Raw genomic sequence first — 12826 nt, forward strand, 5'->3', positions numbered from 1 at the left:
CATAGTTCCGTTTTGCGAATTCCAAATAGCGATTTTTAAGGAATCGCTATTTAGAATTCGCAAAACGGTATGTATGTACAGAATTGCTTTTATATAGCGATTCCTTACCATTCCTAATTTGCGATTAGCAATTTGCTAATCGCAAATTACCCATTCATTTCTATGGGCCAGGAGGCCCATAGGAATGAAGGGACAATTTGCGATTAGCAAATTGCTAATCGCAAATTAGGAATTTTTTTCAAGGGTGCAGGGGTGTCTCAAGAACACCCTGCTGCACCCCTGAAAATGACATTTGGGGGCATATGGCGCACATATATGCCCTAAGGGCATGTATGAGCGTCATATGGCACCTTTGGTTTTTTTGAAAAAAGCTTTTTTAAAGGAATTCGCAACTTACCACCAACTAGAAGTTGGCGGTAATTTGCGAATCCTTATAGGCATTTTTTGAATATTTTTTCTTTGATACATTGCATATAAGGAATCGCAAAATTTGCGATTCCTTAAGTGCAATCGCAAAATAAGGAATAGCAAATTTTGCGATTCCTTATTTTGCATCAAACATGTTACATACATACCATTTTGCTAATTAGCATTCGCAAAGGCCGAAATTCGCAGAATTTCGGCCTTTGCAAATGCTAATTAGCTTGATACATATGGCCCTCAGTCTTTTCAATCTTTAGCAACTGAATTACGGTCACAAAATAGTGATATATCCCGTAAGTAAAGCTATTTGGAATATACTCCCTAAACGTCTCTTCACAATAGCAAATTTATTATAGATTTCTAAACGCATTTTGCAGTTCAGTAACCTGTTACCGAATCTCAAAATGGGATTAGTACATACCAGATAGACGTTCAACAGTCAAAAATGCTGTGATTTTGCAAATCGCAGGATTTGCGACTTCATTTTCTACCAGTGAAATCCTCTTTATTTAGTCCAGCTTAGCAAACTAGTTCTAGGGGACCTCCTCCAGGGTTCTCTGGAGTAAGCACTTGTTAACAATCCTGCTTAATGAATTTGATTTAGTATTTATCTAATCTGCAAATGCCTTCCATCATCTCCATTGCTGGTGTGCGAGGAAGGCGACCTTACTAGTCATGGCCTTATTTTCCATCTTGTTTACAGGCTGTATTTGTTTCTATAAAGATCAACTGCAAAGCACCACCATAGGTTATTAACAGAACTATATAAATAATACATAAATATTACAGGTAGGCTATGACATCAACATGGATAGCACAATATGATGACTAAAGGAGTCAGTGCTCTTTTCATTGAAGACTATACCAATTAGGTGTTAATATTAAAAGATAAGTCTTACTGTAATCGAACTATTAGAAAAAAACTAATATTTAAAAAAAACAGTCATACTCACACTCCTAACTCAATGTTGTTAAGGAACATATTGGGAATTTACACATTTTTCTGGAACAAATTCCTGCTTTGCAAGTTTTTATAGTACACTCAACTAGGTCCATAACTTGGTCAGTAAGATTGGGGAGGGGAGGTGGGGGGGGGGTTGATTCCCAGCTTTTCCAACAATCACGCTGGCATGTAATGTTAAAATACATTATACCACAAGCAGGGCGCCTGAGCAGGGTTTAAAGGATAGTTAAAAGGGAGAGGAATGCAGGTTGGTAGAGGTACTAAGTGAGCAAAATCACAACATTTTGTAAAAGAACCAACATTTTTGAAGTCCTTCAAAAGCAGAGAGAGGGAGAGACTGTATGGAAAAAATCCTGGGGAAATCGGACAGACACCTCACCATACCCGACTGAACATCCGCGGCCCGTGGAGGGAGTTTCGGTGGGGCAGAGAGGCGGGCGGGGGAGGGGCAGGGTGGGGGGGTGCTAAAAACCGGAGTATGGATAATTGAAGGTAAGTAAACAATTTAATTGATAAAACGTAGCGCACCCTGCATCGCGATGCAGGGTGCGCTACGAAATTCGTTTTATTAATTAAATTGTTTACTTACCTCCAATTATCCATACCCCGGTTTTTAGCACCCCCACCCTGTGCCTCCCCCGCTCCGCCCCACCATAACTCCCTCCACGGGCCGTGGCTGCGACTGAAAGCACCTGTACCCAACTATTTATCAGAAAATAAATTTATTAGGGGGGTGTAACAACCCAAACACCCCCTCCCCCACAGATACGCCCCTAAACTCAACCATTACTACTCCCCGTATTCTGCAAGATCAGTTCTTACAGTCCCTTAAACCTCGTTCACAAGGCTGGCTGCTTCACTCATGAGCGCCTCTGACACCATAAATTTATGGGATTTCTAACCACACCCCGCAAGATTTGACAGATACTCACATTATGGCACAAAAACAGATCCAGATACAAGTTAACTGTAAAAACCTTCAACAAGATGGAACGCCCATCTCTCACCTCGCTGCTTCTTGTTGTACTTTCTCCTCCCTTAAACTGCGGAGGTATTCTGCATATTTCTCCTTATGGGCTTGCCTCTGTGCTTCTTCCTCGTCAGTGTAAGCATAATCTGGATCCACATAAGTATACCTCTCAGCTTTTGTAAAGATGGTTCTAAAATGGAAACAAATGAATAACTTACCCCTGTGTGCATGCAAGGAATTTCATTGAGAGTTTAGGGTGCAGAAAATACAGCAATTCAGTATTGATTTTTTTCCTTTCTCCCATAATGCCTGTTTAGCAAAAATTCCAATATAGGTGAGACACTGTTAAAACGTGTCTCTTAGTAACAAGTAATATTATAGCGCTCAAATGAATCGGACTGCAATATTTTTGCTTATGTAAAATATCATGTTTCTTTTTAAAAGGATTGTTTCCTTTCATCATATTGAGATCAAAGGAAAAGAAGTCTTCCATGCTCAGGTTAATGATAAAAAGATGAGCAAAGGTGTGTGTACATGGATCTTGAATGTACAACTGTTTAATAATGGGACACAATTACTTTACAATATCTATAAGGAAATGTTTAACTGCACAACAATGTTCAGACTTCCAACCTGTATCACTCTTGGGGTTGATGGCAGACTCTCATATCCTCTGCGATCTCCCAGGGGAAAGCTAACTACTGTGCTATTTATTTATTTATTTATTATTTGAGCTTTTAAAGCGCGACAGCTACCCGACAGGGTTTCCCGGCGCTGAAATAATGCAGGTAGAAGAGGATGAAAGGCCAAAAACAGTTATTGATCAACAAGCCAGGTCTTTACGGCTTTACAAAAGCGAGTGTAGCTATCCTCAGACCGAATGACCAGGGGAAGGGAATTCCATAGCTTGGGCCCCAGGTAGGCGAACGAGCGACCGCCCATTCTAGAGAGTTTGACCTTGGGCACAGAGAAAAGAATTTGAGAGGAAGAGCGAAGGGATCGCGTGGGGGAATAAACTTTCACCAGGGTCTGTAGGTAGCTAGGTGCCACTTTGTGCCTGATCTTGTGCATATAGCTAAGCGCCTTAAATTTCACTCGGTTTTTCGATCATTAACCAGTGAAGATCGCGAAGGCGACTGGATATATGGTCAGTTTTACGACAACCGCTAAGGAGACGTGCTGCAGCGTTTTGCACCAATTGCAGGCGACGAGTAACTGCCTTGGCCGCCCCCAGGTAGAGTATGTTGCCATAATCCAACCGGGAGGTGACCAAGGTGTTCACCACCGACCTCTGAGTGTCATCTGGCAGCATCCACAATATCTTTCGCAGGCAGCATATGATGGTGAAACATGTGGATGATACTTTACTGACTTGGCATTGCATTGTCAGGTCAATGTCAATTGCAACTCCAAGATTACTTACATGTTCCGCTGGTACAGGAAGAGGGCCCAGTTCAGACGGCCAATGTCTTGAAGTCCAGAGGTCCGGTTTATGCCCCAGGACAAGGACCTCCGTCTTACCACCATTCAGCTTGAGGAGATTATGATTCATCCACTTAGCAATCTCTCCAAGACCAAATTGAAGGAGGGAGGCAGATGCCTTTTCAGATTTAGTGAGCGAAAAAACAACCTGAGAATCATCGGCATACATGAATAGAGTAAGGCCGACGCTGTCTGCTATGTGAGCCAGGGGGGTAACATAAAGGTTAAAAAACAGGAGACTAAGAATAGAGACCTTAGGGACATCATGGGGCTGGGAATAAGTATTGGAAGTGGCGGAGTGAGAGAAAATTTGAAAAGTGCGGTCAGAAAGAAAGGAGGCCAGCCAGCCCAGAGCCGAACCTTCAACACCCATGATGGCTAGAGCGTCCAGAAGGATTTTGTGTGAGATGGTGTCGAACGCCGCGCTGTGATCAAGTATTATCAGCGCGGCCGTCTCCCCTCTGTCAAGCAAGGACCGAAGGTTCTCCGTGACGCCCAGGAGTGTTGTTTCCGTAGAAAAGCCAGGCCGGAATCCTGACTACGAAGGGTGGAGTAGGTTATTAGAGGTCACAAACTGAGTAAGGTGATGATGAATATGCCGTTCAAGAACCTTAGAGAACGCAGGTAACAGTGAAATGGGGCGATAGTTAGAAAGGAGTTCGGCATCTGCAGTAGGCTTCTTCAATAGAGGCGTGACCATTGCGTGCTTCCAGATGGCAGGGACAGTGGCCGTTTTAAGAGATAAATTCATTGTGGAACAGATCGCAGACAGTTGCGGAGGATCCAAAGACCGAAGTACAGCAATAGGTAGAGGAGCCGGATTTTATTTTGCAGAACAATTCGTGGAGGCCATCCGGATGTAAGTCGGGCCAGATTTGTAATGGGCAGAGGATAGAAGCCACTTGGCGATTGGCCTCCTTTGCAAGATTAGATTGGATCATTTGGTTGGTTTCGCGATTGCGAGTGGAGATGTCCTGATGGATTATATCCACTTTATTAGTAAAGAACTGAGCAATTTCGTCGCATCTACGACTCGACAAGGGGGGAGCTTTAGCTGTGGTGAGAGAACCTGCAAGATTCTTGACTAAACCAAATAAGACTTTGGATTTGTCAATAGCAGCAGTTATGGATTTCGTCACAAAGTTGGCCCTAGTGACGGCACAGGCTTTGTGATAAGTTTTTAAGGCGTTTTTATAGGCAGAAGCAGCAGGCTGAGAATAGTCTTTGCGCCAGATACGCTCAAGCTTCTTACAGTAGGAGTTTTCAACTTTTATCGCCTCTGTGTACCACAGAGCTGGAGTCTTGTGAGAAACATCCTTCTTTAGCGAAGTGGGAAGACAGATGTTGATGGCATTTTTGAGCCAGGAGTCTGTCAATGTGGCTGCAATTTCCGCATCGACTTGCGTGGACAATTCTGCAGGAAGGTGGGAAGCTAAGACTTTGTTTAAGGTGCTGCCCATATCAAGTTTTTTCCAAGCTCTCCTATGTTCCCCATGATTATCACTGATCGGAACAGAAATGTTCGTAGACGTGATCCTAAAGCTGACCAAATAATGATCTGACCAAGGGACGGGCAGGGCTGGATAACAATGAAGATCTGGTAAATTGGAAAAAATGGGATCTAAAAGGTGTCCGCCATAGTGTGTAGGGCCGTGATTATGGAGAATGACGTTCATTGTAAGTAGATCAGCGATCAAGGTTCTAGCTGCACCCTTGCTAAGATCTTCCAGATGAATATTAAAGTCACCCACGACTAGGAGAGTGCTACGGTTAGTCAGCGTAAAGGCAATGAGCTCAGACAAATGAGAAACCCAATCGGGGCCGGGGGGACGATAGATTAGGATGCCGGTCAGTGAAGTTTTGGGCTGAAGGGCAAGTTTAAAGGACGCGGCTTCAGAATTGTGTAAGGTAATGCGGTCCAGTTGACACTGATACATATTTTTATAAATAATGGCAATGCCCCCACCAACTTTTGCCACCCTATCACACCTGACAATGGCGTAGTTGGCCGGCAATGCTTCTGCGATGTCCGGGCCAGAGCCGTCGTGAAGCCATGACTCAGTGACAAAGAGGGCGTCAGGTTGTTCATCATTTAGGAGGTCGAAGATCTCACGTCTGTGCTTAGGTACGGATCGGCAGTTCATGCTAAGTAAGTTAAATATGGTTTTGGGAATAGTTGGTTGGGATGTACAGCTGCGACGTGACTGAGGGACATCTAGTGTCAATGAACAGTTTGAGCAGGTCTGAGAGAATTTGCTGGCCAAACTAAACATAGCACACTCCGCACTGCGGTGGGGCCCATAGGCTCGCAGCAGATTAGCACTGTAAGTGAGTCTAAGGGGTGGGATAATAGTTAGGCCAGGGGATATGGCCCCTGGGCCCGATTGGGCGCAGACGGGCGCAGACGGGCACGCCTTTAGCGTGCCTTTGGCGCGCTGTCGGCGCGCCCGCTGCGCGGACGGGAAGTGCACGCCATAAATACCGGAACAGGTGGGGCAGAAGAGGGCGGGGCGGAAGAACCAACTGGTCCGTGACCCGGCGCCTCACCTAAGATGGCGGCTTCCCTTTCAGCGTCCCGCGTCAGCTCCTAATCGGCTGCGGGGACAGCTGAGAGGGTCCAGGTAAGTAGGTGAGCGTCCAGAAAAGTATAACACTCCCTAAAATCTATTAAAAAGGAACTGCGCAATATTCGCAAAAAGCAGCAGATCGGGCTGCAAATAACAGATTCAGTGGCCTAAAATCAATTAAAAAAGGAACAGTACAAAATTCGCAATAGCAGCAGATCAGGCTGAAATAACAGAGTCAATAGCCTATAACCCCGGCTTTCCGCCTCAGGGCACAACTAACAGCAAATGGCCAAACAAGTGACATTGGGGTTTGGGGTACTGCTAGAACCCAATGTCCAGTGGCTACACAAGATTTGGGAGCACATAAGAATAGAAAAAGATCTCCATGACTGAGCAACAAAAAGGGAAAAATTTGAAAAAAGTTGGTAACCTTGCCTGAAACTGCATTCCAACGAGTTTAAAGAACTGGCTTGTCCCAGATACCTTACCAGTGGCGTAACACAGGCCCCCACAGCCCCTGCGTTGCGGGCCCCCCTGCGCACTGTACTCAGACCTGAAAGCTCCTGATTAAATCCGGAGCTGGGGTCCTCCATGAACCTTGCAGGGGGTCCCCTCAAGTTTCATTACGCCACTGTACTGTGCGTTCTCCATCTAACAGTGCTGATGGGAGATCAGTTCAGCAACAGCACGCATGAGCAGGAGATAGGCGGTTTCTCCGTACACAGAAGCAAAGTAACATGCCATAGAGTTGATCGCTTTCCTGATTTGGGCTTAGGGGTACTGGCACTGGGAGGGATGGGGAAGCAGAAGTTGATTTTTTTATGTTTCTTTGTCCGCTTCAACTTGCTGGCCATTGGGATGTAGGTGGGATTATTTTGTGATCTTGATATATTGTCAAGAAAATAGAATTCATTCTTAAAATGAATGAACTGGGTGCAAACTAAGCTACATTCTTCCAGAAGGGTAACAACAAAATAAGAATCAATATACAAATTATCCTATCCTGGTCCCACCTGCAACTAAAAGTGATCAATTTCTCAATAACTGAGCAAGATGTCTCAATGTACCTCTAACAAATTCTGATAAATCTTTTGATTAAAAATAAAATAACTGACAGACATAAAAGACTTGGTTACTTTTATATAATACAACCTAGCTCCTCCCTTCCCGCGTTCCTGACTGAGGTAGATTATTTTTCTTTTGTCTACGGATATAAATTAAATAGGGATAAGTGTGAAATATTGCCCTTAACGAAATTTACTCTTAAAAATGACTTTACTGCTTCAGGCTTCACCTGGAATTCTTCTTCCATTAAATATTTGGGGCTTAATTTTACAGCATCCCTTAAAGACACAGTTGCTCGCTGTTTAGAGGATTGTATTCAAAAGATACTCACCCTTACTTCTAAATGGCATCCTCTTTATTTATCCTGGTGGGGGAGGCTAGATACGATTAAGATGATGCTATCCCCTATTATACTTTTTACCGTTTCCAACATCCCTTTGTCCATCCCTTCCAAATATTTTAAGAAAATTAATTCTATCCTTTCGGCCTTCCTGTGGGGGCACAAAAAATCTTGTATGTCCTTGAACAAACTATCTAGACCCAAATCAGAGGGGGGGGTGAACTTTCCCAACTTCTCTTTGTACCATAAATCTTTTTTGTTACACCACATCTCCAGGTGGCTTTTGGATATTAATGCTTCCTCTCCTCTTTGGTTAGATCTAGAGGAATCTTTCATCTCTCCCTTTCTTTTTCGAGAGTATCTTATGTTCTCTCGCAAACCACACGGTGTAGTTACTCCTATTGTCAAACATACATCTAAACTTCTTCCTACTCTCCCTATCACATCCTTTTTTGATCAACCCATTTGGCATAATGGTTCTATCTTGATAAATAAGAAGCCCATTTTTTGGAAGGCATGGAGATCTCGCGGTCTTATATGGGTTCACCAATTATATAACCACGGTCGGCCCCTTTCCTTCTCTTCGGCTACTTCTTTGTTCCATTTTCCTTCTTCCTTCCGACCCAAATATTCCTTGTTAATTTCTGCTTTTCAAGAGGCCCACAATACCTATCTCACTTCTCCTTCTCCTGTTTATCCAATACCCTCCAGTATGCCTTCTTTGCACTCTTTACTCCTCAAACGTACCAAGGCTTCCAAAATTTATGCTGCTCTTTAATCCTCCCCCTCACCTAGGCTTAAAACAAAAACGGAGGAGACTTGGGAAAGAGAGTTACAAGTTTCTTGGACCACTGCTATCTGGGATAAAATTTGGCTTAAACTACGCAAATCTTCTAGAGCCGCCAGCGCAACTCAGACGTTATTTTTTATTTATAATCGCCTATTATTTTCCCCTCTCACTCTAAGCAAGCAATTTCTAGCTGTCATGGACTCATGCTGGTCGTGTGCTAAGCCCGGAGCAGATCTTTTTCACAAGCTTTTTGAATGCTCCTTAGTGCGCACCTTTTGGACGCAAGTATGGTCCCAGATTAACAACATTTTTCTCTCCACACACCCCTTTTCCGTCTCGCACATTTTCCTGGGGAGTGTCTCTCCTATTTGGAAACACTGCAATATGGATACCAGAATTATAGATCTATTGTTAGCAGTTGCTTTTCAACAAATTACTAAAAATTGGAAAGACTTTACCAAAATATCTTATCAGGCATGGTGGTATGCAGTCTGTTATAATCACAGATTAGATACGACTTATGTTTATCCATTGTCCATGGCGACGAAACGAAAAATGTTATGGGAACCTGTTACCACCTTGTTTGATGATAATGCCAGACATTCTTTGCCTATTTCTCCTCTGCAACAAGAAGTTTCTAAGCCTCCGTGAGGATGCCTTGATGTTCCATATTGTTTACATTTAATACATGTTGTTACTTTATAATTGCATTTCTGAATTACATCTGTTTTCATTGTGAGTGTTATGCATAGTATATACCTTTTCAGCTGTACTTTGTTATAGTTATTAGTCGTGCTTATAGCATATTGCATTTTTCTTTTACTGTCCTCTCTTTTCTTTTTCTCTTCCTTTTCTATCTTCTTTATACCTTCATTCTTTTCTCTTTTGCGATGCTTTATACCTATTTCTTTTCTTTAGAATATTTGAATTCATTTTTATGTAACATGTGTTTATGATATGTTATGCTTACCTTATCTGAACTTCTTTTAATAAAAAAAAAAATATTTTAACTAAAAAAAAAAAAAAAGACTTGGTTACCTACCAACTAATACCAAACCAATCCAATATATGGCAAATACTGGAAACGGACTTTACAACGCAGTCTGAGCCACGAGTGCTGTTGGCCCCCAAGCAGAACCACACTTGCCTTACCCACACATATGTGTGGTTAAGGCAGTGCACGGTCTAGATGCTGGGATGGGCGAGCACAGGAAGGGGAAGGATCGGGAGAGGACGCAGTCTGGTACGTAGGGCTGAGGCTGGGTTTTGGGGGGATTGGGGTTTGTTTTTAAGGGTTGGGTTCGTTTTTAGAGCATGGGGGTGTCTGGGTTGTTTACAGGGCAGGGGTTGTGTTTTAAGACCCAGGGCTGGGGAGCTGGGGTAGTTTGCGAGGTGGGGTTAAATTTTTAGGGCTCAGAGCGGGGGTGCTGGGATCAGGGTAGTTTTTAAGATGTGGGGATCAGTTTTTAGTGCTTGGGGTGGGGCGGGGAGGGAAGGCACAGTTTTCAGAGCTGGGGTCAGTTTTAGGGCTCAGGGCGGGAGGGCTGGGTCGGGACATTTTTAGGATGTGGGAGCGAGTTTCAGGGCTCAGGGCGAAGGACAGTTTTAAAGAGTTAGGGGCAGTTTTAGGGTATAAGGGCAGGTCTGGGGTCGGGTTAGTTTTCAGGACGTGGGCCCTGGTGGTTTTAGTGCTCAGGGCAGGGGAGCTGGGGCACAATCTTTAACAGGCATATCCCTTTACCTATCATGCCTTTACCATGAAGTTGCGTTGTAAAGCCATGCGTGGTAAAGAAATGCATTGTTAAGATGCATTTGTTGTTGGGTCAGCGTGGTAGAGGCACGCGTAGTTTAGCCATGCGTGCTTCTATCATACAATCGGCAAATACTGGAATGGGTTTTTAAAAAATTCCGAAACCCTTAAAACTTGACTCCACACCAAATAACTAACAATAATAATAATAGTTTGATAGAGAGCTTTACATCGGAAATCTGCCTTTAATAAGCATTGTACCTGCACGTCTTACGATTACCTTACATAAGTGTACTCAGTTTACAGATTTCAGAAGAATGGAATACAATGCTGCAATTAGACACTGAGACTGGCAGAACAATGTCCACTTCAGAAATTAGCATTGTACTCACTAAGCCCTCCTTCTGGGTCAAACCTGGTAGTACAAGCTGGCAAAGAGGATCAGTTACGTATGTTAGACCATGTATAAACGTGGTCCGCTTCCTCCTGAATCTGTTGGCTGGACTACAATACATAACACTGTGACACTCATATCGGAATTGATTAAATGAGAAATGTACTAGGCTTTAATATAAATCATCGATATAAAGCAGAGTATTTCTTACTAAGAGGACTTAACAGTCATAAGTCAAAAAAACTACCATCAACTGCACTCCACCACAGGCCTTTTCTGCTACTTTTTAATGTGTGTATGCACTCCTTTGGCTAATACAATTGAAACTCACAAGTTTAATTTCCATGTGTCTTGAATGATACTCACAGCCACATCAAGTTGGAGTGGCTTGGGGACTGCCTCAAACAAACTAAATGCTCAGATTGCCTGCATCAGATTGAACAATCTAGACAGAAGACAGTCAGTGGTGAATTGATTAAGGAGTGAAGTATTTCCAATGGGAATCTTTGAAGAAAATGTGTTGGAACCAAGGGGTGATCCTGGACTCGATGCTCTCCCTACAAGCCCAACACAACAGAGTCTACTTTCAGTTCTTATTCCAACAGTATATCCGGTCCTCCTTGCAATGGAGGGAAAAAAGATTATGATCTGAGGCATCGCGCAAAGTAAATCATAATGGACTATGAATCTGCAAGAACTTTTTAAGACATAAAGTAATGGCTATTCCTTCAAAAGGTTACATTAATCTTCATGATTTTTTTTTGTTCAGGTACTCAAATCAATATATGGATTTTAATCCCTGTTCACTCACTTACCCAAAATGACTCGAGTCCAATTCCGTCCACAGTTACATGCGATTATGAATTGTTGTATTCCATTTAAAAGTAGAATTCCTACATTTACAATTCTTATTTGATTAGAAATAAAATATAATTTTTAAATATTCATAAATAAATGACCCTAATGTTACTCTGCTGAACATGGCTTGTTACAATCAACCATAACTAAACACGCATTGAGAAAGCCAATCAGTCATGCTCAAAACAAGAGGGAAGTTACTGGCTTTGTCAATGCTAGTTTTATCTAGCAGACAGCAATGCATTTTGCCAATACTCTTCACCATCAGCAAAAAAAAAAAAAAACCCACTATTGAGTTTACAAGTGCTCAAGTGTCATCACACATGCCTTACATCATAATAAGGCATTTTTTGCATTCATATACATACATACGTTTATAGATGCATGCAAATGAGCATCACAGTAGCAAAAATGCTTATGCCAGGTCCTCCTAAAAGTGGAAAAAAAATAATAAAAAAAATAACAGGAAGGAGTTGGAGAGCAAAGGAGTGAGGCATTGGAAGGAGGAGGTAAAAGTTGCCAATGAACATCGGAGGCGAATAGGGAGGGACCACGAACAATTGGGGTCTAAAAATGTTTTAAAGTAGATGATGTCGGGTTGGGGGGTGGGGGTGATGATAAAGCAAAAGCCAAACTGAGAAAGATGCTCGGAACGTATAAAGACGAATAGCACTAGAGGCAGAACAAACAAAGAATAGGTAGGAAAGACATTAAATAGGACGAAAGTAATGAAATAGCCAACAAGGTAAAAGAAAAAACAAGGAAAAGAGGCGGATTAAGAGCTCACTAGAGGTATATTACTGTCAGCAGAATAAAAACAATGCAATTTAAAGTAAAACATTCTCCCAATTCTTCCAGAAGAAAATAGACAGAAATTAAAAAGGAGTGTTTGTGTCAGCACAGATGAAATATTTTTGATTAAACCATATTACTTGACATTAGTGTGAAATTTGATTTACCCCAATTTTGCTTTAAATAGCAGCAGAATGCATGCATTCAAATATCCATGGCGCGTTTTACCACAGAATAATAAAGTTTCCAAATATAAATATACCTTTTATACGTCAGCCTCGTATATTAAACAAATCTTCACTCCTTTGAATGAGAACATAACCGAGTGTTAAGCATATGAAATTTAACATTCCAACTTGGCTAATGTTTAACAAATGGGGCAATGCCTTTCGATAAGAGCTATTGAAGTTCTAATTTTCAGAGCCAAGTAG

General features: G+C 42.4%; 1 protein-coding gene across 1 annotated transcript in view; it reads right to left on the bottom strand.

Annotated features, from left to right (window-relative positions):
• Positions 1 to 12826, bottom strand: part of CFAP47 (cilia and flagella associated protein 47) — a 2858849-nt gene that overhangs the window by 2690603 nt on the left and 155420 nt on the right. The window contains exon 11 of the mRNA XM_078657910.1: positions 2395 to 2547. Within this exon, the coding sequence (XP_078514036.1) occupies positions 2395 to 2547 (153 nt within the window). The remainder of the gene's footprint in view (positions 1 to 2394; positions 2548 to 12826) is intronic.

Source organism: Lissotriton helveticus, chromosome 8 (assembly GCF_964261635.1).
Source record: "Lissotriton helveticus chromosome 8, aLisHel1.1, whole genome shotgun sequence".
Classification (NCBI taxonomy): domain Eukaryota; kingdom Metazoa; phylum Chordata; class Amphibia; order Caudata; family Salamandridae; genus Lissotriton; species Lissotriton helveticus.